General features: G+C 36.3%; 1 protein-coding gene across 2 annotated transcripts in view; it reads right to left on the bottom strand.

Moving 5' to 3' along the window:
- The window catches only part of KCNK2 (potassium two pore domain channel subfamily K member 2), a 145,848-nt gene that overhangs the window by 60,703 nt on the left and 57,933 nt on the right, over positions 1-27,212 (bottom strand). For both annotated transcript variants that reach the window (XM_015116300.3, XM_015116290.3), the window contains exons 4-5: positions 4,498-4,658; positions 1,670-1,856 (exon numbers count right to left, since the gene is read on the bottom strand). In XM_015116300.3, coding sequence (XP_014971786.1) covers positions 1,670-1,856; positions 4,498-4,658 — 348 coding nt within the window. The remainder of the gene's footprint in view (positions 1-1,669; positions 1,857-4,497; positions 4,659-27,212) is intronic.

Below are 27,212 nucleotides of genomic sequence, written 5' to 3'. Positions count from 1 at the left end.
CAGTGGGAATGAAAATAGTTCAGCCTCTGTGGAAATCAGTTTGGAGACTTCTCAAAGAATTTAAAACAGTACCACCATTCAGCACAGCAATCCCATTACTGGCTATATATGCAAAGGAAAAGAAATCTTTCTAACAAAAAGTCACATACACACATATGTTTATCACAGCACTATTCACGACAGTCAGGCATGGAATCAATCCAAGTGTCCATCAATGGTGGATTAGGTAAAGAAAATGTGGTATATACACACCATGGAATACTTCACAGTCATAAAGGAGAATAAAACCATGTCCTTTGCAGTGACATGGATGCAGCTGGAGACCATTATCCTAAGTGAATTAATGCAAGAACAGAAAACCAAATACCCTATGTTCTCACTTATAAGTGGGAGCTAAACAATGGCATGGACATAAAGATGGCAATAACAGACACTGGGGACCACTAAAGTGGGAAGGGAGGGAAGGGGGCAAGGGCTGAAAAACTAACTATTGGGTACTAAGCTCAGTACCTGGGTGATGGGATCAATCTTACCCCAAACCTCAACATCACACAATATACCCAGGTAACAAGCATGCACATGTACCACTATATCTAAAATAAAAGTTGAAATTATTTGAGAAAAAAGTCAAAATATGTGCTAAACAAAACAAAAAAGAAATCGGAGGCAGATATTTGGTATCAAAAATTAGAGTGGAAATATAAAATTCTGAACAACCAGTGATTATATTCCCTTCATTAAATAAAAAATAAATACTTAACTCCACCTTTCTGTATACCCCCAGTGTCAAAGAGTCACTATTTGTCTTTGCCACTGAACTCCAAGATATGTTGAAGTCCTAAGCCCCAGTACCTCAGAATGTAATCTTATTTGAAAATAAGATTCTTAGGCCGGGCGTAGTGGCTTGTGCCTGTAATCCCAGCACTTTCAGAGGCCAAGGTACCTAAGGTCAGGAGTTCAAGATCAGCCTGATCAACATGGTGAAACCCTGTCTCTCCTAAAAATACATAAATTAGCTGGGCCTGGTGGCACATGCCTGTAATCCCAGCTACTCAGGAGGCTGAGACAGGAGAATCACTCGAACCCACGAGACAGAGGTTGCAGTGAGCCAAGATCACGCCAGTGCACTCCAGCCTGGGTAACAGAGCAAGACTCTGTCTCAAAAATAAATAAATAAATAAATAAATAAATAAATAAATAAATAATAGAAGGCTCTTGTAAATGTAATTAGGTAAGATGTGGTTATGTTATACTTGGGTAGGGTGGGCCTATAATATAATTTGACTGGTATGTTTATAAGCAGAAGGGAATTTGGCTGCAGAGACAGAGAGACACAAGAAGAAAAACATGTGTCGAAGGAGGTAGAGATGGGAGTGATACAGCTGCAAGCCAAGAATGGTCAAGGACTGATGGCCTCTACCAGAAATCAGGAAGAGGCTAAGAAAAATTCTACTGAGTCTCAGAGGGATCATGGCCCTGCTGGCACCTTGATTTTCAACTTTTGTGAGACAAGGAATTTGCTTTGTTTAAAGCCACCCACTTCATGGTACTTGGGTATGGCAGCCCTAGAAAACTCTTCCAGCCCTTGTGTTTTGTTACAAACCTAAGTGAAAAATCTATCTAATAAACCCCTGTTAGAAGATTAACATGGGTGCCAGGAAAAGCTTACCTGCAACGTAGTCACCAAATCCAATAGTTGTTAGAGTGATAACCACAAAATAAATGGCGTCCAGGGCACTCCAGCCTTCTATGTGTTTGAATATGATCGCAGGCAGAGCCACAAAGAGTACACAGCCAAACAGTATAAATATGATTGTTGAGATGATGCGAATCTTGGTCTGACTAACATTCCACTTCTAGGGATGAGACAGAAAGGGGTATGTGTGTGTGTGCGTATATATATATATATACACACACATATGTGTATGGGGAGAGAGAGAGAGAAACAAAGAGAGACAGAGAGAAATTATTTGCATACCCGCAAAGTTAACCTATACACTATTATGAGCAAATTAGCAAGTAAGCATGTTATTTTATTTTCTTTTATACTTCTTTACATATGAAAATTAGGAATCATCAATAAATCAATCAATGCTAATAATGATGCTACTTTATCCTCACATAGCTTTACAACAGGTAAAATTCTTTTGAAAAGGCAAATTACATTTGCCCTGAGAATGCAATTTTAGATTTCCATCATTATTTGTTTACCTAAAATACTTTAGAAATATTTCTATTCTTAGTCATACATAAAACTGATTGCACGCCAAATACAATCCAGAACCATATAAAAATGGAGACACTGAAACAAGAATTAAGTATTTATAATTGTTCATTGATAAACATTAATTTCATAAAGTTTTTTTTTTCTGTCACTTCCATCACTTTTTCCTATCATTAATTTAATTGATTATAGCATAATACTAACAGCTTAACCTCCACAGTTAGATTCCAACATGAACCAGGTGAATTGTTTCTCTGTTCTATGGTACTAAATTGTATAACTAACAAAGCTATATGATCAGCAAGTAAGGATAAGTCTTCAATATCCCTAGGCCATAGCTGTCATCAGAATACCCATTTTTTAAATCTCCTTCTCAAAAAAAAAAAAAAAAAAAAAAAACTCAATAGTGTAATGTATTAAATGAGGTTGGTATATATAACAATTTATGTCCAGCTTTCTATTTGAGGTTAGTTACCATACATTTTAAGTCTGACTGAATCAGTCCTATTAACTGTAAAAAATATAGGTCACAAACTACACCATATGAAAATCACAGAATGTTAGAGCTTGAGAATTTTTAAAGACCTATGAAATCACAGAATGGAAAGGGTACATAGACATTCCTCTAGTCAACCATCCTCATCTTACATGTGAGAGTTAAATGAGTTCATGTTTATAAAGATTATAGAATAATGCTTGGTACCAAACACTGAACTATGATCACTGGAATGTCATCATCATAAGGGCATGGAATTTGTTTGTTTATGCACTGGTGTATATGCAACATAAAAAAATATTACCCAGCATCTATGAGGGACTCAACAATTTGTTGAATGAATGAATGAAGAATTCAACATTACCATGTTTATGTCGCCAATCTGCCCTCTTGATTAATATAAACAGAGAATTATTTTAAATAAAAGTATAATACAAAAAAGAATAAAACTCCAATTTTGGAATAACTATGTGTTATTCTACTTCAACACAATGTTGAACAAAATGTTTGAGATCTAACTTTGATCTTAAATCTGAAACATGACTAGTGCTAAAACTGGAGCTGTAATCCAAATTGAGAAAACAATACTCCATATTTTATTTCATCAGTAGAGTTAAATATAAATATTTTGTTGAACTTTGTGTGAAAGTATAAACATTACTAAACAATGAACAAAATTTATTTGCAATAGTGGTGCTAGAAGTACCAAATCCTTTATAATCCCACCCTCTAACAGGAACAGTTACTTTTTCCATAATTTTCTTCCAAGAACTCAAGCTTATAATCCTAAGAGTAGTAGTATTTTTCACTTAAAATTCTAACAAAAGCATTTTCATTTTTTTGTTGACTATAATACAACTTGAAGATCTCCATGTATACTACACCTTTGGTTCTACCAAATTACATTGTGTAGATACATTTCTATCAATGGCATTACTGAATTAAGTTATATGATCACCTTTATTATGTTTACTATTTAGACTACATCTTTCCCAAAGGGGCTTTATAAGGGTATCAAAACAAATTTTAAAATAATAAAGTACTGTCAGTCTTTTACTACTTATGTTAAAGTTAAATTTATATTGCCACCAACCCTCAGAATGATGCCTCCATATACCATTATTCAAGTTATACAGATAAGAAAATGTAGATTTGATGGGATAATAACTAGTTTAAGAGAATACAGCTAGGAGACACTACATATGAAATTTAAATCTGGCTGGACACGGTGGCTCAAGCCTGTAATCCCAGCACTTTGGGAGACCAAGACGGGCAGATCATTTGAGGTCAGGAGTTCAAGACCAGCCTGGCAAACATAGTGAAACCCCACCTCTACCAAAAAACACAAAATTAGCCAGGCATCGTGACGGGTGCCTATAATTCCAGCTACTCAGGAGAATTGTTGAACCTGGGAGGTGGGGGCTGCAGTGAGCCAAGATTGCACCATTGCACCATTGAACTGCAGCCTGGGTGACAGAGCAAGACTCTGTCTCAAAAAAAAAAAAAAAAAGTAAAAGAAATTTGAATCTAAGACTTTTGAATTTCTACTTTTTTCTGTTTATACCTTTGAGTTTTTCTCATGCATTACTTTATTCATTCAGATTAAGTATAAACATAATTAAAATACAGTGAGTTACATGCCAATAGAGATACATATAAATTGTTATGGAAACCCTAATAATTGAATCACTAATTGTATCTGAGGTGACAGAAAAGATGTATTTTTTAAAAAAAATCAAACAATAAATATATGTAGTTAAATATCTATCATACTCACAATAAACGTATCTTCCACTTTGGCAATTCCTTTTCCAAATATGGTGCCTAGTTGATCTCCAACTCCAGCCAAGAGAAAACCAAAGAGGGGAATTCCCAGTAAGGCATAGATGATACAGAATATTTTGCCGCCTTCTGTACGTGGTGAGATGTTTCCAAATCCTTTAAAAAAATTACATTGTTTATAAATGAATATAGTTGTTTAAAACATATGAACTCAAGATTGATTCAGAAACTCCCAAATATTGCATGATACCAATAATTGATTTTGACTAGTTAAGAATCCGTTTGTATTACATACTATTTTAATATGTTCTAATATAAGATATTCCAAGCAAATATTTCAAAAATATACAAAGTATAGTTAATATTCCAACTAAACTTTGAGATGATGAAAACTGAGGTGATAACACATGCAATAATGTTTTCATTATTATTCACTATTTTTTCAAAATAATATTTTCATTAAACTTATTTCTTTTTTCTTTCTTTTTTTACTTTAAGTTCTGGGATACAATTGCAGAATGTGTAGGTTTGTTACCTAGGTATACGTGTGTGCCATGATGGTTTGCTGCACCTCTCAACCCATCATCTAGGTTTTAAGCCCTGCATACTCTTCCTCCCCTTCCCACCACCCCTGACTCATCCCAGTGTGTGTTGTTCCCCTCCCTGTGTCCATGTGTTCTCACTGTTCAATTCCCACTTATGAGCGAGAACATGTGGTGTTTGGTTTTCTGTTCCTGTGTTAGTTTGCTGAGGAAGATGGCTTCCAGCTTCATCAATGTCCCTGCGAAGGACATGATCTCATTCCTTTTTATGGCTGCATAGTATTCCATGGTGTATATGTACCACATTTTCTTTATCCAGTCTATCATTGATGGGGATTTGGGTTGGTTCCATGACTTTGATATTGTAAATAGTGCTGCAATAAACATATTTGTGCAAGTGTCTTTATAGTAGAATGATTTATAATCCTTTGGCTATATACCCAGTAATGGGACTGCTGGGTCAAATGGTATTTCTAGTTCTACATCCTTGAGGAATCACCACACTGTCTTCCACAATGGTTGAACTAATTTACATTTCCACCAGCAGTATAAAAATGTTCCTATTTCTCCACAACCTGTATTATTACTTTACTTTTTAATAATCGTCATTCTGACTAGCATGAGTTGGTATCTCATTGTGCTTCTGATTTGCATTTCTCTAACGATCAGTGATGTTGAGCTTTTTTCATATGTTTGTTGGCTGCATAAATGTCTTCTTTTGAGGAGTGTCTGTTCACATATTTTGCCCAGTTTTTTATGTTTTTTTTTTCTTGTAAATGTGTTTAAGTTCCTTGTAGATTCTGGATATCAGACTTTTGTCAGATGGGTAGATTGCAAAAATTTTCTTCCATTCTGTAGGTTGCCTGTTCACTCTGCTGATAGTTTCTTTTCCTGTGAAGAAGCTCTTTGGCTTGATTAGACCCCATTTGTCGGTGTTGGCTTTGGTTGCAACTGCTTTTGGCACATTAAACTTACTTCTATCTCTTTATTGCTGATAATCCTGTTGACTGTAAAGCTTTTGTTATCATTCAGAACACACTGAGAAGACTATATTGCCTCAATTCAAGAGTCTTCAGATATGCTTAAGTTATTTAAAGATGAAAGTTTAGTAGCAACTTTAAAATATTTTAAAGTATTTACCAAAAAGTAATATCCAAAAATGTAAAATTATTAAACTTCTTTAAAGTTTTAAAGATCGTGAAGCCTTTCCAGTTTTGTGCAAGGATATCTACTTGTTACTATTCAAGTAGCTCAACTTCATTCACTTTTAAGAGCAGAAGAACCATTTACACATATATGCTTGGGTTAAAGAATGTACTTCTAGAAGTACATAGAGTACCTCTTTTCATCAGCAAACCTCTTACTGTCCTTCATATTAAATTAATTTGGAACTTTGATTTTAGTTATCTCTTACTCAAAAACGTGAGCAGATATTTTGGGATTTTTGTTGTTGTTACTTTCCAGTTTAATGACTATTGTAGTCAAAGATTATGGGCTATGTGATTTTTACTTGTTGGAATCCATTGAGATTTTCCTTGTGGCTTTATTATGGTCAATTTTTGTATTTATTTAATTGTTATTTGAAAAGAATATGAATGTTGTATTTGTTTGATACAGAAAGAACATGGAGTGAGGGTGAGCTAATGTTTAGTCATTTTAACCCATATATTTTTCCCTATGATATTTCCATCTTTCTCTTCCTCCTACTCAGTCAATTCTGTGTTAGTTGCTAGTCAACTCATCTACTGAGGGATTTGTTTTTGATGTATCTAATGTTCAAGAACTTTGACTTTTTTTTCCATTAGCCTTTTCTTATGCCATGAAAATAATAATTATATTAATTTCTTTTTCAGTGTTGAACCATGTAGTAACTCAATTATTTGAGGGAAATCCTACACTTTCTTTACTTAGGACAATTTCTGTGAGTAGTTAATTCCTGGTCATATCCTCATACTTGTAAACACAATACAATACTAGATTGGTTAGTATTTGTAGTCGAAATTTATTTTCTAGCCTCAGTGAGATTCATGATTGTTCTGGTGGTATATGGAAGATTCTGGTTCAAGGAGCCCTGGCTGAAGTAGTGCTGGTGAAGGAGGGGAGACAGGAGTCTGGACTTTCATGTAGGAGTGCATTGTACAGGATTTCTGGGGACAGGTTCTCTTAATTCTCTTTTTTTTTTTTTTTTTTTTTTTTTTTTTTTTTTTTTTTTTGAGAGGGAGTCTGTCTCTGTCGCCCAGGCTGGAGTGCAGTGGCCGGATCTCAGCTCACTGCAAGCTCCGCCTCCCGGGTTCAGGCCATTCTCCTGCCTCAGCCTCCCGAGTAGCTGGGACTACAGGCGCCCGCCACCTCGCCCGGCTAGTTTTTTTTTGTATTTTTTAGTAGAGATGGGGTTTCACCGTGTTAGCCAGGATGGTCTTGATCTCCTGACCTCGTGATCCGCCCGTCTCGGCCTCCCAAAGTGCTGGGATTACAGGCTTGAGCCACCGCGCCCGGCCAAGGTTCTCCTAATTCTCAAAGCAGCCACCAGTGTACAGCCATCTTACTGTTTCTCAGGCCTGCTGCCTGCTCTGGGAATATCTGTAACACAGCTCTGTTTGGAAAATACAGCTTGATTCTGGAGGCAAAGACTGGAGGCAGCTACCAAAAAGTTAGGATTAGTAGTTCCACAGAACTTGAAGTAATTTATAGGCTGACTGCCCTTGGACCCATTTCTGCTTTTAATTTTGGTGACTTTATGAAGTTCTCTTGGAAATTTTCATTTTTTGAATCCTCTGTTTTGCTTCTATGGGAGATGTGGGCTCCTCAACTCAAGAAGAGTTCATGGTCCCTCCTCATCTATACGATTCATAACATGCCCAAAACCACTCCTGTTGTGTCAGTCACAATATTTTTCCTGCTCTTGAGCACACTATGGAAATTTAAAAAAAATTTTTTTCTACGCCTCTGTCATCTCAACTTTTTAGTGATGTGAGGTAAATGCATGTTTACATAAACAAGGAATTCAATCTCTGAATTTACCAGTCTTTTAAGAAGTTAGATATTGATTATCTAACAAAAATTCCACAGGTTTACAATAAGGTAATCACACATCATGTTAAAACCATTTTACATCAGAGCCTAAAATTAACTGATTGAAAGATATCAGTCAAGACAAAACCTAGCAAGAGTTTAGCAGTATGTGATAGACATTCCTGGAACCATCATTCCTTAGTTATGTGACCTTGAGAAAATTATTTCCTCATCTGTTAACAGGACATATTGTTATTACATACTTCATTGAGTTTTAGTGCTAAAATTAACTGATTGAAGGATATCAGTCAAGACAAAACCTAGTAACAGTTTAGCAGTATATTATAGCCATTCCTGGAACCATTATTTCTTAGTTATGTGACCTTGGGCAAATTATTTCCTCATCTGTTAAAAGGGCATATTGTTACTACACATTTCATTGAGTTTTAAGTACCAAATAAAGTACTATGTGAAAAGTGCTTACTCTATTATACTATATGTGCTCAATATATGTTAGGTATGATAATAATTCTTATAATCACTATCAATAATAATATTTGTAGAAGCAAAGGTTAGAGGATCAATGTATTTAGCCTCGTCAGTATGCAAACTATTTAATAGCCAGGTTAATGCAGTCATGACTATACATTGTTCTTCCACTATGTTGTGAATGTTTTGTCAAATTATGGATGCCATTCTTCATAAGGGACATTGGCAAAATAGCATGCTCTATATTAAGCAACTTTTCACATATGAAAGTTGAAGGAATTGGAGGTGTTTGTGCTGAAGAAAAGAAGGCTGAGAGTAGAAAGACACAGGCTAGCTGATTTCAACTATGTGAATGATTAAAACATGGACAAGGAAACAGACCTATTCTGATGCTTCAAGGCAAAGAACAAAAAGCAATTGGTGCAAGCTATGGAAAGCGAACTCATGCTAAAGTAACTGCAGCCAAAACAGAGTAAATGACTATAAGAGTCAGACAGAAGCAAGATAATCACTTGCAGTGTTTAATACTTTGGACTAATGGTTTTCTGGGATTCCTTATAATACAAAGTTGTTATGAATCAGTGGGCAAATGTACATGTATAATAAGAGTAAGGTTCTCTAATATCTGCTTTTGCCATGGATTGCAATTACTCATTCATACATTCAAAATTTTTTATTAAGCATCTACTATTTGCCAGGCACTTTGCTAAGCACTAGGGGTGCAGCTGTGAAGTAGACAGACCTGATCTCTCAAGTTGACAATCCAGTGAGGACACCTGCAAGAGACTGATACAAAAGTGTGATAAGTGTGTGCCACAGAAAGTGCGGAATGTTCCTGATGCACAGGATGTAAGAGAATGAGACATGCTGCACACACTAAGTGACCCTGAAGCTGTGATCTGAATCTGAGTAGAAGTTACTCAGGTAGCGTAAATAATGAAATTAAGGCAGAAATAAATAAGTTCTTTGAAACCAATGAGAACAAAGACACAATATACCAGAATCTCTGGGACACAGCTAAAGCAGTGTATAGAGGGAAGTTTATAGCACTAAATGCCCACAGGAGAAAGTGGGAAAGATCTAAAATTGACACCCTAACATCATAATTAAGAGAACCAGAGAAGCAAACGCACACAAATTCAAAAGCAAGCAGAAGACGAGAAAAAAACTAAGATCAGAGCAGAACTGAGGGAGATAGAGACAAGACAAACTCTTCAAAAAAATCAATGAATCCAGGAGGTGGTTGTTTGAAAAGATTAACAAAATAGATAGACCGCTAGCTAGACTAATAAAAAAGAAAAGAGAGAAGAATCAAATAGACACAAGAAGAAATGATAAAGAGGATACCATCACTGATCCCACAGAAATACAAACTACCATCAGAGAATACTATAAACACTTCTACACAAATACACTAGAAGATCTAGAATAAACGGATAAATACCTGGACACATACAACCTCCCAAGACTAAACCAGGAAAAAATCGAATCCCTGAATAGACGAATAAGAAGTTCTGAAATTGAGGCAGTAATTAGTAGCCTACCAACCAAAAAAGCCCAGGACCAGACAGATTCATAGTTCAATTCTACCAGAGGTACAAACAGGAGCTGGTATCTTTCCCTCTGAAACTATTCTGAACAATAGAAAAACAGAGACTCTTCCCTAACTCATTTTATGAGGTCAGCATTATCCTCATACCAAAACCTGGCAGAGACACAACAACGACACAAAAAAAAATTCAGGCCAATATCTCCGATGAACATCGATGCAAAAATTCTCAGTAAAATACTGACAAACTGAATCCAGCAGCACATTAAAAAGCTTATCCACCATGATCAAGTCGGCTTCATCCCTGGGATGCAAGGCTGGTTCAACATATACAAATCAATAAAAGTAATGCATCACATAAACAGAAACAATGACAAAAACCACATGATTATTTCAATAGATGCAGAAAAGTCCTTCAATAAAATTCAACTCCCCTTCATGTTAAAAACTCTCACTAAGCTGGGTGCTGATATAACATATCTCAAAATAATAAGAACTATTTATGACAAACCCACAGCCAACATCATACTGAATGGGCAAAAGCTGGAATCACTCCCTTTGAAAACCAGCACAAGACAAGGATGCCCTCTCTCACCATTCCTATTCAACATAGTATTGGAAGTTCTGGCCAGGGCAATCAGGCAAGAGAAAGAAATAAAAGGTATTCAAATAGGAAGAGAGGAAGTCAAATTATCTCTGTTTGCAGCTCACGTGATTGTATATCTAGAAAACCCCATCGTCTCAGCCCCAAATCTCCTTAAGTTGATAAGTAACTTCAGCAAAGTCTCAGGATATAAAATCAATGTGCAAAAATCACAAGCATTCCTATACACCAATAATAGACAAACAGAGAGCCAAGTCGTGAGTGAACTCCCATTCACAATTGCTACAAAGAGACTAAAATATCTAGAAATACAACTTACAATGGGTGTGAAAGACCTCTTCAGGGAGAACTACAAACCACTGCTCAAGGAAATAAAAGAGGACACAAACAAATGGAAAAACATTCCATGCTCATGGATAGCAAGAATCAATATTGTGAAAATGGCCATACTGCCCAAAGTAATTTATAGATTCAATGCTATCCTCATCAAGCTACCAATGACTTTCTTCACTTCACATAATTAGAAAAAAAAGACTTTAAATTTCATATGAAACCAAAAAAGAGCCCGTATAGCCAAGACAATCCTAATCAAAAAGAACAAAGCTGGAGGTGTCACGCTACCTGACTTCAAATTATACTACAAGTGTATAGTAACCAAAAGAGCATGGTACTGGTATCAAAACAGAAATATATATATATATATATACACACACACACACACACACACACACACACAAACAGATATATATATATATCTGTTTATATATATATATATATATATATATATATATATATATATACACACACACACACACACACACACACCAATGGAACAGAACAGAGGCCTCAGAAATAATGCCACACATCTACACCCATCTGATCTTTGACAAACCTGACAAAAACGAGAAATGGGGAAAGGATTCCCTATTTAATAAATGGTGTTGGGAAAACCGGCTAGCCATATGTAGAAAGCTGAAACTGGACCCCTTCTTTACACCTGATATAAAAATTAACTCAAGATGGATTAAAGACTTAAACATAAGACCAAAAATCATAAAAACCCTAGAAGAAAACCTAGGCAATACCATTCAGGACATAGGCATGGGCAAAGATTTCATGACTAAAACACCAAAAGCAATGGCAACAAAAGCCAGAATTGACAAGTGGGATTTAATTAAACTAACATGCTTCTGCACAGCAAAAGAAACCATCATCAGAGTGACAGGCAGCATACAGAATGGGAGAAAATTTTTGCAATCAATCAATCTGACAAAGGGCTAATACCCAGAATCTACAAGGAACTTAAACAAAGTTACAAGAAAAAAAAACAACCCCATCAAAAAGTGGACAAAGGATATGAACAGACACTTCTCAAAAGAAGACATTTATGCAGCCAACAAACATGAAAGAAGCTCATCATCACTGTTCATTAGAGAAATGCAAATTAAAACATGGCATGAGATACCATGTCATGCCAGTTAGAATGGTGATCATTAAAAAGTCAGGAAACAACAGGTGCTGGAGAGGCTGTGGAGAAATAGGAATGCTGTTACACTGTTGTTGGGACTGTAAATTAGTTCAACCATCATGGAAGACAATGTGGTGATTCCTTAAGGATCTAGAACCAGAAATACCATTTGACCCAGCAATCCCATTAGTGGGTATACACCCAAAGGATTATAAATCATTCTACGATAAAGACACATGCACATGTATGTTTACTGCAGCACCATTCACAATAGCAAAGATTTGGAACCAATCCAAATGCCCATCAATGATAAACTGGATTAAGAAAATGTGGCACATATACACCATGGAATACTATGCAGCCATAAAAAAGGATGAGTTCATGTCCTTTGCAGGGATATGGATGAAACTAGAAACCATCATTCTCAGCAAACTAACACAGGAACAGAAAAACAAATACCATGTGTTCTCACTCATAAGTGGGAGTTGAACAGTGAGAACACATGGACACAGGGAGGGGAACATCACACACCAGGTCCTGTCAGGGGCTAGGGGGCTAAGAGGCTAGGGGCGGGATAGCATTAGGAGAAACACCTAATATGGATAACTGGTTGATGGGTGCAGCAAAACACCATGGCACGTGTATACCTATGTAACAAACCTGCATGTTCTGTACATGTGTCCCAGAACTTAAAGTATAATTAAAAAAAAAAAAGAGAGAGAGAGAGGGTGAAAGAGCAAGTCCCACAAAAAAGTTTCCCAGGTAGCAGAAATAAGTAGGGTTCACGATAAGGCTAATCAACAATACATGTAAGGTCTTCGAGGAAAAATCTAAAGGTAATCCAGCATCTCTGAGAAACTGAAAAAAATTCAGATGGTTAGAAAAGAGAGAGTGTGAGAGTGGCAGCAGATAAAGGAAGAAAAGAAAACTGAAGCTACATAATGAAGAATCATATCCATGCTCAACAGTTTGGGCGCTATCATGTAGGCTGAATGACTAATGCAAGACTTTTAGATGGATCCTGTTACATGTGTATTCTGGCTGTAAAGAGGAAGATATTTATAGAGGCAAGAATAAAGAAGTGTCAAGTCCAGGTCTCGGTATGAGTAATGGATGATCTTGGCAACATTTCTCTGAGACAGACACAATGAAAAATGACCAGGTCTGGGGGAAACCAGGGTAGGATCAAGGAAGGTAAGAAAGATAACAAATTTGGAATAGGTTGATTTTGATATGCCCAGAGGAATAACCAAAGGAGAGAGCCACAGAATATGGCATGTATAAGTCTGAAACCCAAGAGCAACCTGAACAGATCTGCAAATTATGGGGTAAACACTCAGGAAGAATGTATAGACTCAGAAGAAAAGACAGCCTAGGACAGAATTCCAAAAAACACCACTTAAAGTGTAGAGATGGCAAAGAGGGGCCTCAAAGAGACTGGTTATAAAAGAATAAAGGGAAGTGAGTTGTTAGAAAAGTCACAGGAAGAGCAAGTTAAAAAAGAAGTGAATGATGAACATCACCAGCTATTTTTGAAAGGTCGAATAAGATCATCACTGAAGAATGTCTAATGATTTAGCAACAAATTGGGCATCAATGATGTCAGAAGTGGTCATTTCCGTGGAGCAGTGGAAGGGGAAGCCATACAATAAACCAGTGCTCCTGGAGCCTGTTTTCTTTCTTTTCTGTTTTACCTTTTATTTTCAAAATACCTTTGACTCACAGAAAATTTATAATTGTTCACAGAACTCCTGTATACGCTTCCTGTATGTGTTAATATTTTCCCACTTTGCTTTCTCACTCTCTCCACATCCAGACATTTCTTTTTTCTGAACCATTTTATAGTAAGCTGTAGACATCATGCCATTTTATCCCTTAGTTCTCTGCTGTGTTATTTCTTAAGAAAAACAGGGCTTTCTCTTAAGTAACCAAAGTACAATAATCAAATTTGGGAAATTTAACACTAATACAGTATTATCATCTAATCTACAGTCTATATTCAAATTCTTCCAACTGTCTTATTAATTCAAGATTATACCTTGTATTTAATTGGCATGTCTGTTTAGTCTCCTTTAATCTCCCAGAGTAGTTCATAAACCTTCTTTTATCTTTTTTGATTTTTATGTTTTTGAAGAATGGAGGGTAGTTATTTTGTAAAATATTCCTCGATTTAAATCTGTCTGATACTTTCTCACAAATGGGTTTAAGTTACACATTTGGGGCTGAAATACCACAACCTTCTCAGTGCATCACATCAGGGCATATGATATTAGCTTGTCCTATTAATGATGATACTGACTTTGAGAACTTGGCTAAGGTAGGTCCATAAGGTTTCACTACTGAAAAGTTACTATTCTCTTCCTTTGCAATTAATAAGTTATTTGTAGGGAAACACTTTAAGAGTACAAGTATGTAAGTATTATGTTCCTCAAACTTTTATGCACTAGTTACAGTATCAGGAAAAAACAAAAATGCAAATAGTGCTAGAAAAGAAGACATGAAGGGAAATAAAACCATAGGATAGTAAATAAGATAATAATCCTTTAAAACACTCCCCAACTGTATTACATATATAGCAAGGATATTCTTCTTTAAAAATGTACTTTTCTATTTTAGGTAGTAGAAAAAACCCTATTACCATCCCCCTTCTGTCCGCAGTAGATCCTGCTAGGGGAAAGAAGGAATTAGAGAAGATGCAAGTAAAGTTCTTGTCCACCCAGTGTCTCCTGAATGGAACACAGCTTCAGAAACCTCCACAAGTTGCAAACAATCCAGAAGTTCCTATATGCTCTGCGCAGAGGACAAGGAGAGGTTGAGAGCCCTGGAGTACAGGAGGACACCTAGAGTCAAGATGAAGTATCTGCCATGACCGGCATCCCAACACCTAGGAAAGTCTGGCAGGAACATGGGCTCTGATGTAAGGAATCTACACACTTAGCTCATTTGTCTCTTATCTGCTCTTATCTCCTAATGCCTTGTAATGTTCTATAGCAGAGCAACATGCACAAATAATTCATCAGGGCAAGCATGATAAAGGCCCAGAAAGCTTGCATCAAGGTAATTTAAAGAAGAAAAAGACCATCCCAAAGTTTAAGAAGTCAGAAAATGTTCAACTGACCTACTTGGGAGGGTGAACCATTTCTGTACACAATCCAAGAATAGAACTCTAGAATTCAACAACTTCAAACCCATCCCCTATTCTAACATCAATAAACTGAGTACCAAGAACCTGAGGGACTTGCCAAGTCAGCAGGGTGCACTATCTTGATGTGGGTTCGCTGATTATCTCAGAGTCCTGCTAAGATCCAACACTGTCCTTTATTGCCTTCTCCAGGTCAATAACTATGTGGCCTGGGGTAGGGCAGGCATCTGAGTTATCCTATTTTATCCAATTATTTTTTGTTTGTTTTTTGCATAAGATGACAAATGTCTGTAGAGTCATATTCATAAGAAGTAACCTATCTCCAGGAAGGATCAGGGAAAAAATAAATAAAAGATACAACTTTTGGTTTTATTTTTATTCTCACTGTGGCATTGCTAGAAATAGGCTTTACTGTTTTAATAATAAAGCCTAGCTGTCAAGAGGACTTACTTTATCTACCCCACGTTAGTTAAAAGAGCATAAGAAATGAGAACTCCAAGTTTACATCAATCGGTGACTCAGATTTAGCCTGGAGGCCACTATGGAACATCTTCAGGAAATCTGTCAAAGAATATCCTCAGGAAGCCTATTTACATCACCTATAACATGGCCCAAAATCCAAACAGAATTCTAGATTTTAGGATAGCCAATCTACCTTTCACTGACCACAAAATGGAGACAAGTCCCTTGTGGTATATCTGTACTTCATTTTATTATCTTATGACAGACAACAGGAGACCTAAGAGAGGAAGAATGAGGGATCCTAATAGAATACTTCTCTGAATATTCTCTGCTTCACTTTTCAAATATTTCTTTAGCCGCCATTATACTGAACTCTAAGGCTGAATCTGTGTCTCGGAGGAGGCATCCCTCACAGAGTGATTACTCCCCATGGCACCAAAAAGGTGATCTAGCAGTTTTTCAACACAAAGGGCTTAATTAGAACTCCCCCAAACATTCTCCTGGTGACCCAATCAGGTGGTTCTTTAGAGAAGGCTTCCTGATGCTTTCTTCCCTCTCTTCCCTGTGTACAATAAAAGTAGACTTCCCTCCACAGATGTACCACAAGTTCAAACCAATGAATACAGACACTAGTTAAATGACGTGATATTGTTAATGGATTTATGGGAATCAGATGAAAAATGTCCATTGACTATAAGCAGTAGAGTAGACAGAGCTTTCTAAAATATTAATATTTGTAATTGTCTGGACTCCTGATCCTTTCTCTGGTCAATCAGCAGCATCTTCATTGCCTTAAGTAAAACAGTACTATTACAGCAAGAAGAAAAATGGGCAAATAAAGTATTAAATTTTGTTTTAACTCTTAAAATAAGGTATTCATGCTCAAAATGTTTCCCTTGAGGAAAGTAAAGCTTTCAGTTTATGGCATAATATATGCATGACAAGAGAGTGGAAGGAATGGCAGTCATTCTGGCTTCCAAAGAGCTTGAGGACTAGAAAAGATTGCGGATTAATGAGGCATAATCTTCATGGAGGTGGGGAGGGGCAGCAGTCAGAGGACTGAACCTTGGATCAGGCAGGGAGAAGGGGTTTGATACTACAGCTGACTTAGCAGCTGTTTGGGGAGCTCTAATCATGCCCTTTGTGTCAGAAAACTGCTAGGTCACTTCTTTCTGTGCCTTGGGGAGTGGTGGCCCAGTGAGGGATGCCTCCTCTGAGACAGATTCAGCCTTAAAGCCCAGTACAATGGTGGCTAGAGAAATCTTTGAAGGAATTCTGCATGATGGCTTGAAATTATATTTAATAGATGGTATGGTTTTGCTCTGCGTCCACACCCAAATCTCACCTCCAATTATATTCCCCAAGTGTCAGAGGACGGGCCTTGGGGGAGGTGACTGAACAATGGGGGTGGACTTTCCCCTTGCTGTTCTTGTGATAGTAAGTTCTCATGAGATCTGATGGTTTAAAAGTGTGTTGCACTTGCCCCTTTCTCTCTTGCTCTCTCCTGTTGCACCACAGTAAGACGTGCTTGTGTCCCCTTCACCTTCTGCCATGACTGTAAGTATCCTGAGACCTCCCAGTCATGCTTCCTGTTAAGCCTCCATAACTGTGAGTCAATTAAACCTCTTTTCTTCATAAATTACCCAGTCTCGGATAGTTCATTATAGCCATGTGAGAATGAACTAATACAGTAAAAATATTTGTACCACAGAAATTGGCAAGCTCTGTAATTTAGATCTTTTTCCCCATCAACCAGCTAACATTTACCAACACATTACAGAGTCAAATGTAGGGGACTGCAGACAGTCTGTGCCAAAGAGCTGGATGGATGCCAAGCTAAGGCCTCTGGAATTTAGATGAGTATATCACACAAAAAGTTTGTATTTCTTTTTCACATCACTTGCCAGGAAAGGCCTTCCATGGACGGCTATTGTTAAGTTCACTGAAAGTGGTAAGGGTATCACCTAACAGGAGGCCTGCATATGCTGCTCCTGGTTGAACAGTCTCAAGTGAACAGGCATTTTTCTGATCAGAACTTAATAGCACCATAAATAAATAAAATTCCCATCAATACTGTGCACTTCGTAATTATATACTTATTTGCAACAGTTCATTTTAATGTCTATCTTCCCCACTCAAATTTGAGCTCCATGAATGTAGAGACTGATTGATTACATTTGAGATATATATATGATATATATACACACACAGACTACCTATATCTACAAATATTTACACACACATATAGTTTTTTATAATTATAACTCCAGAACTTTGCATGAGTACTTCCTTATTAACTAATGCATAATTGACAATCAATAAATATTCTTGACCAACTGACACGCAAATACAAACACCTCAATATACTTTAGAGAGTCTGTATAATACAAGAAAAACTTAGTGAAGTACAATGTTTCTTTGTGGGAACTCACTAAAAAATTAAATGTCTTGGCCTGGCATGGTGGTTCATGCCTGTAATCCCAGCATTTTGGGAGGCCGAGGCAGGTGGATCACGAGGTCAAGAGACGGAGACCATCCTGGCCAACATGGTGAAACCTCATCTTTACTAAAAATACAAAAATTAGCTGGGTGTGGTGGTGCATGCCTATAGTCCCAGCTACCTGAGAGGCTAAGGCAGGAAAATCGCTTGAATCCAGGAGGCAGAGGTTGCAGTGAGCTGAGATCACGTCACTGCACTCCAGCCTGGTGAGAGAGCAAGGCTCAGTCTCAAAATAAATATCTTCCTGAATAAGTAACAAATTTACTATCTTTGCAACCAAAATTCAGAGTTTTAAAAAATTATATGATTTAATGAAATTATTCTAAAATCCATCTGGAATAAAATGAATAATAATAGTCAATAAATATTTAAGAGGAACACTAATAGGAGATAAAGGTTGCTTCCAAATTATAAAGATATTATCTACAGTTTTAAAAATTAAGATTATGTGGCAAGTTAATGAATGAAAACAATATAAAGCATAACAAGGACTCCTGTATGTAAATGAATTTAATATTTGATAAATATGATATTCTAAGTCATTTAAAAAGAGTTGATTATTCACTAAATAGTGACGGGGTAAGTAGTAGGCTATTTCAAAATAAACTATGTCTTTATCTCACATTATACACTAAATATTATCAGAAGGATTAAATCATCAAATATTTAAAAACATGACTGTAAAATATTATGAAAAAAGGGCAAGAGAATAATTCTTTAAATATAACGACTAGGTAAGATCCATAAAGAAAGCAAAGGATAAATATGACTACATAAAAATACAACAATGCTGATACCAAAACAGACATATAGGCCAATGGAACAGAATAGAGACCACAGAAATAACACCACACATCTACAACCATCTGATCTTCGACAAACCTGACAAAAACAAGCAATGGGGAAAGGATCGCCTATTCAATAGATAGTGCTGGGAAAATTGGCTAGCCATATGCAGAAAACTGAAACTGGACCCCTTCTTCACACCTTATACAAAAATTAACTCAAGATGGATTAAAGAATTAGATGTAAAACCCAAAACCATAAAAATCCTAGGCAATACCATTCAGGACATAGGCATGGGCAAAGATTTCGAGACAAAAAAGCCAAAATTGACAAATGAGATATAATTAAACTGAAGAGCTTCTACACAACAAAAGACGCGATCAGAACAGGAAATCTACAGAATGGGAGGAAATTTTTGCAATCTACCCATTTGACAAAGGTCTAATATCCAGAATCTAAAATGAACTTAAATAAATTTACAAGGAAAAAAAACCCCATCAAAAAGTGGGCACAGACACTTCTCAGAAGAAGATATTTATACGATTAACAAACATATGAAAAAAAGCTCAACATCACTGACCATTAGAGAAATGCAAATCGAAAGCACAACGAGATACCACTCATGCCAGTCAGAATGGCGATTATTAAAAAGTCAATAAACAATAGATTCTCGCAAGTCTATGGAGAAATAGGGACACTTATACATGCTGGTGAGAGGGTAAATTAGTTCAGCCATTGTGGAAGACAGTCTGGAGATTCCTCAAGGATGTAGAATCATAAATACCATTTAACCCAGCAATTCCATTACTGGGTATATATCCAAAGGAATATAAATCATTCTACTATAAAGACACTTGCACACATATGTTTATTGTAGCACTATTTACAATAGCAAAGTCATGGAACCAACCCAAATGCCCATCAATGATAGACTGGAAAAGAAAACGTGGTACATACACACTGTAGAAACTATGCAGCCATTAAAAAGGAATGAGATCACGTCCTTTGCACAACATGGATGAAGCCGGAAGCCATCATTCTCAGCAAACTAACACGGGAACAAAAAACCAAACACCACATGTTCTCATTCATAAATGGGAGTTGAACAGTGAGAACACATGGACACGGGGAGGGGAACAGCACACATCAGGGCCTATCGGAGGGTGGGGGGTGAGGGGAGGAAATTTTAGACAACAGGTCAATAGATGCAGCAAACCACCATGGCACACATATACCTATGTAACGAACCTGCACATTCTGCACACGTATCCCAGAACTTAAAGTAAAATTTAAAAAAACAAAATTAATTTTTTAAAAAACATGTCAGAGAAAAAAATATATATATAAAGCAATGCTGTATATTGAAAGAAGAACGTAAACAGCATGCTAATGATTTTGCCAAAAGGCAGTAAAGAAAGACCCAATTACAGACATCTCTGTAATTGGTCCTACCAGGACTCTTTTTGATCAAAAAGCTAAGCTTTCATTTCATTTTCAGGACTGAAGATGGCCCAGATCCATCATGTTTGCACTTGTGATTTGAAATATTTTCCTAATTTAGTCTTCTGCCGCAGTTATTTAAACCTTGGATCATGACTGAAGAATATACCCCATTACTGAGAAATTTCAGATATCCATAATGATAAATTGACAAACTCCACATATGTTTTTGTTTATGTTTACTTGGGATATGTAATGAAAGCCTATCAAACAGCTGACTTTTACAAACAAGTTCACCTCCATTGAAAGATGTCAGACTAAACTTCTAATAAGCAACACTTTTGGATAATAGCAGCCTTTCTACCCTCTGTGTGAGATTTACTGAAATTAAGTCACAGAGTTAAACTGTTTAGACTTGTTGGGTGCAGTTTATATACTCTGGATTGAAGAGTTCTATTTGACTAATAGGCAGTTCCTGAAAATCTTGAATCTCTTAGCCAGCTTCAAATGTGGAGGCAGTAGTTTATTGTTACATTTATTGATAATAGTAACAATAAAAGCAACAATAAATTAAAATTGCATTGGTATAGACCCTTCTAGAATTAAACACATTTTAAAAAACGTATAAGTAATTCTGACTAAAAATGTGGGAGGTAGAACTCTATTACACCAATCTCATGGAAAGAAATTTTAGATAAGAAAAAAAAGTGCATACTATCATGGTACCATATCTCTGTATCATAAAGTACTATGCTACACATAAAAACAAATCAAATAACACTACAGCAATCAATGTGATTTCTGTTCAATTAAAAAATTTTCATTGAATACAACTTGCCAATCACCATGCTAAATACTGAGGAAACTCAGATGAAGAAAATGTTGATACGAAACTTTCAAAATTAACAGTAAAATCAGCTAAATACGCCACCCACTGGCTTTTCCTTATACCATTAATGAAGGCACACAAATAGACAAAGATTTTCTACACTGAAAACCGGGGAAGACAGCATGCATATGAGAAACATTCTCATTAAAACACTGTACTTAAATAGCTGGGACAGTATAACTTTGGGCTCCTGATGACTGTGATCTCTGAAACTCAAGAGCAAGCCAACTGGGAAGTGGAGAGGAAACAGTTTTTCCATTTTTCTACTATCAGTTGTGGTGAATTTTCTGGTAGTGCCATATGTCTCATTTTCTCTACCCCAATCATCATTTATCCCTAAGTTAGGTCTACTCAAATGTTCTATCTACTCAGAGGCCACACGGCTCTCAATATGCAGCATTTAGGCACTGACAGTAGAATAAATTCAAGACAAGCCTTGAAATAACTCCATACTGGGACAAAAAATGTTAATGTGTTATATCAGGGAATTCCGCAAGGACCTAAGCATAAATGAGGAGTGAGGAGTTAAAGGAGTGTGAACAAAAGAGTGGAACAAAAGCCATCCTACTCAACATAAGCCTCTAAACAAAAAGTCCGTGAATAAATCAAATGCTTAGAAAGGTAAATACACTCAACACTTAGAATAATTACTGTAAATGAAAATAATTCCATGGGGTGGTGTGAAGTAATGGACAAGAGTTAAAAAGATGTAGATGTTCAATAAGTAAGGTAAGCATGGTTAGGCTAAAATTCCTGGGCTCTTATTCCCCACACTACAACATTCCTACACTCCCAGAAATAACCGTCACAAATATAATACAAAACAAACAAAAAAACCTCAACAGCAACAAAGATTTATAAGAATAAATGTAATATGAAAGTACTATATGGATAAAATTACAAACAAAAGTTACAAAATAAATGACATAAAAGAAGACCTGGAAGAATGAAGAGGTATCAATTTTTATCAAATTTATGCATAAATATAATGCACATTACAATAAATATTTTGGAACTGTTTTCAGTGGGACTTCATGAACTTACATAAAAATCATCTAAAAATGTTTAAAAAATGGACAAAAAATAATGAAGTGAAAAGATTTGCCCTACATGGTATCAAGATCCACATTAGCAATTAAAAAGTTATATGATTAAGATAATGTGGTATTGGACAGGGTACTGAACAGAGAGAGGCAGACCAATCCAAAAGAATAAAGAGCTCAGAAACAGAACTAAACATATTTGCAGGCATGAGATGCTACCAAAATTAGGAGGATTAACTAACCAATGAATAAGGGAGGCCTATTCAATGAGATTGGAAGGACCTTCAACTATCTATATTGTGTTTTATCCAACAATAACAACAAAACAGCATGAAGCAATGTTAACATCTGATAAAGGTAGATGTGCAATATTTTATTCTCTAAACACTTCTACACATTTGAAATATTAACCAATAGCAAAAAAAAGAGAGAAAAGAATACCTATAAAAAATATTACACTTACAGATCAAGAAGACATTGGACAATAGTCTGTACTAATTCTTTTATTTCTTTAAAAATTAGAAATATAAAATTATTTTATCATGAAAAAGAATATCTATCTCAAAGTATTTAATATCATATTTAATATTAAAGCACAGCTGGATGAATTATCTTAAAATCAGGAAAATGATATCCACTTTACAACTATTTTTATTATTACTCTGAAAGTTCTAACAGGTATAATGAAAGTAAAGAAATAAGAATATAATTATTTTAAAGAAGGAGACAAATATATTAGTTGTGGGTGGAATTAAATACCTAGTAAATAAAGGAGAATATTGAAAATTGAATAAAGAAAACTGGAAGATGAATAAACGATTAGTAAAATAGCTGAATGCATGATTAAAATACGGAAAACAACATCATTATAATATTTTAGCATTATCTCAAATGTACCAAGTGAAATGGAAAACTATTTATTCACGATATTAAGGGAAATATAAAAATTACCTAAAAGTAATCGTTGTAAGTTATATGCGAGAACTTTAGAGAACAGCTTGAGCTAGTGTAGAATGGGATGAAATGAAGCAGAAGAGAACAGAATAAGGTCAGGAATACTGCATACTAATTTTTAAATGTATCATTACATTTAAAAACACCACAAACATGTTGGAAATTAAGCAATTATTCAATTAATAGTGATGGAGAAATTGATTACTCTTTCGGAGAGAAAAAATTCACCCTATGTGAAAATAAGCAACAGGCAAAATACACATAAGATAACAAATAGGATACAAATAAGTTAACCAAACCAAAATACTTCCCTATTGGTCCCCTCTGATTATGTTACTTTCCTTGCTTTAAATGTACATTCTCCCAACCCCGTACCCGGCTCATGCCTAAGAACTATTTTTTGGTTACTTCGGCTAGATATCAATTCTCCAAGAAGCCATCTTTAAGCCCTCAATACATAGCCCCAAGACTAGATCTGAACCCCTCCTGCATACAGGATTCCCTTTACTAAGACTAATCTTACTAGATCATAATAATTAGTTCTATAATTAGAAGTTCTGTAAGGTCAGGGGCCACGTTTTAGTCATCATGATAGCCCTGGTATCCCCACTGGATATCTAAACAAAACCTAAATGCTTCCTGAAGCTATCTTCCTACAGTTTATGCTTCGTGGTAGCCCTCTCTTCATTCTACTCAGGCAGTCTCTCATCTTAAATGTTGAGGTTTTCAAGGGTGCCTGATAAAGTTTCAGAGTGTGGACCTAATTCTCAAACAGCTTTTCAGTGTGGCCTCACTGAAATGGTGGGGTTAAGAAAAATACTACATGAAGATATCCCACTAGTGACTCCTGATTATCTTTCAAAATCTCTTCTGCACATGAGTTTTATCCACAGTTCGTATTTACTGAGTTAACTTCTGATTAGCACGTTTCCTTTAAAAAAATCATACTAGCTTATTTCATGTTCCTCCCTTCAGTAATTCAGAGTTTTGACCTTAGTGAAAGGCTAGCAGATAACTACGGTCATAACTCACTTTGTCTTGCCATTCTTTGTTAGTGACCTTTTTCTTTAACACTTCATGGGTTGCATTACAACACTTTCTTCATAAAGTATCTTTTCATAGAAGATTGTCTCTTCTCCAGCACCCCCATACCCATTGACAGATGTGCCGAGGAAGTCTCCTAACTCTGTGTGTTCTGGGGAATACCTTAAGCTTTCCCTTCTCCCGAACACTCGTGGCATCTACCACCACCATCTTATCATGTTTAAATAACATAAATTGCCACCACAGGGCCAGAGCTCCCGAATCTCACTCATCCTCAGACCACATAAGGCTTTGTAGGCAATGAGGCAGACCTCCTTACCACCACAACCCTTCCATTCTCCTTCCCTGCTTCCTAGCAGTTCCACCGCCACTACCTCAAAGCATTAAAACAGCCTGTCTGTGTTTTTTCTCACACAAATCCATCTCCTAATAACTAACTCTTTCTAAAGCACAGCTTCAGTTTTTATATTCTGTAGTTTCAAAACCCTTAACTGTTCCAAAATCTCTCAGCACAAATCATCACTCCCTATGTGCCAGGACTCCCTGGTGTGCAATTTCTCTCTACCTTTTAGAAACTTCAGTCATTATTACTCGCTGAAAAAAATAAGCTGAACTTTTCTGATTCCTTCATTTTTATGTTGTTTTCTCCTTGTAGCTGACACAAGGGTGGACCTTCAATTATCGTGTTGAAATCCTGTCTGTCCTTTCCTCCCACCTCACACCACTTTCACACACAGTCATTCCTTACCCTTTCAACCAGCTGTGATCTTGCCTTCTTTCAACATACATAGTACTTTTCTGCCATTAGAGGAACTATGTATTACTCTAACATGAACTCTCATCATTTGGTTACAGGCTTTGTCTCTTCTTAATCATAAACTTGTTGGGAGCAGAGAATCTCTGGGAATTATTTTTCTTTCCTTTATATATCTTGTATAGGGATTTGCTCAGAGCAGATATTCAAGAAAATATGCTGAATTGAAAAGAGCGATCTATAGGTTTTTATTAATACAGCATATTTTAATTGAATAGACGTGTTCAGATCTAGAGAGTTCTACTGTTCTAATTTCTTGTGCTGATTTTTATTTTATTCTGGACAGGCAAGAAAAAGCAAAATTATTGATACATGCATATTGTAAAAAAAAAAAAAAACCCTTAAAAATAATTAATGTACAGGCATGGTGGGTTGTGCTTATAATCTCAACACTTTGGGAGGTCGAGGCAGGTGGATCACTTGAGCCCAGGAGTTCAAGACAGTCTGGGCAACATGGAGAAACCCCATCTTTGAAAAAAAATTAGCCAGGTGTGGTAGTATGCACCTGCAGTCCCAGCAGCTCAAGAGGCTGAGGTGGGAGGATTGCTTGAGCCCATGAAGTTGAAGCTGCAGTGAGCCATGATCACACCACTGCACCTCCAGACTGGGCAACAGAGCAAGACTCTGCCAAAAAAAAAAGAAAGAAAAAGAAAATTAAAAAATAATAATAATTAAAATATCATCTGAATACAGAACCATTTAAATTACTTTAGAGGCAGAAAAACAACATTAATAACATAGGGCAAAAGAGTTGAAAGTAGGATGAGAAAAAAGAGCAACATACATTTAGGAGATGCCCTCAATAAGCAACCTAAGAAGAGCAAGCCTTTCAGAAATCAAAGTGAGATGACAATCACATATCGTGTTTTGGTTTGTTTGTTTTTTGTTTTTTGAGACAGAGTCTCACTCTGTTGCCCAGGCTGGAGTGCAATGGTGCAATCTCGGCTCACTGCAACTTCCATTTTGTGGGTTCAAGCGATTCTCCTACCTCAGCCTCCCAAGTAGCTGGGATTATAGGCACCTGCCACCACACCCAGCTAATATTTGTGTTTTTGTTAGTAGAGACAGGGTTTCACCATGTTGGCCAGGCTGGTCCCGAATTCCTGACCTCAGGTGATCCACCCACCTCAGCTTTCCAAAGTGCTGGGATTACAGGCATGAGCCACTGTGCCAGGCCACATCTCGTGTTTTTAGAAAAGTGAGTCAAAGCTACTGTTAAGCTGAGGAAAGAGCCTAATCAAACACTGAAGAAGAAATATGGTTCCAGAAAAATATGATTCTAATTATGAAACAATATCTTTGTGAAAAGATCTGTTCATTTTAGAATTTTCACACATCGTACACTGTTCCTCTATAACACTAGTTTTAAACCAAGGATCCATGGCAAACTCATGTATGGAACTTTAAAAACCCACCTCAGAACAACTAAATTACTGTCTTCTACTGGGAAGGGAGGATGGTACGTGTGCATTTTAAAATATCTACAGAGGTGATTCTGATTCACGCCCCTGTCATAGATGCAGGGTTTATGGGTCTCAAGCTATATGAGGCTCTGTAGGAAAAAAAAGAATAAAAATTAAAAAGAAGGCCCATACAAATGAGGAGTCTTAAACTTAACCTTCAGCCTCGAGTTAAATATGCCTCTGTCTCTTTGTACACAGAACAATATTGATCAGATTTATCTCTTCTAGACTGCTATGACATCACTCTATTACTATATTTTCATTATCAAGAATAAAATAATTTTCATTACCAATAAAAAGGGTAATTGCGAATATTTCTTGAATGCTCACAATCTCACTGCATATCAGATACCATGCTAATCCCTTCATGTGTACAGTTATTTTAACTTGCTCAACAATCCTATGAGGTTTAAATACAACTAGTTATCTCCACTCTCTGAATGTGGAAAGTGAGATTTACTGAAGTGAAGTAATGTATACAAAGTCAAACAATTGTTAAGTGTTAAAGC

This window comes from Macaca mulatta, chromosome 1 (genome assembly GCF_049350105.2).
Source record: "Macaca mulatta isolate MMU2019108-1 chromosome 1, T2T-MMU8v2.0, whole genome shotgun sequence".
Classification (NCBI taxonomy): Eukaryota; Metazoa; Chordata; class Mammalia; order Primates; family Cercopithecidae; genus Macaca; species Macaca mulatta.
The sequence above is the reverse complement of the archived record's forward strand: the minus strand, read 5'-3'. Positions and strand labels throughout refer to the sequence as shown.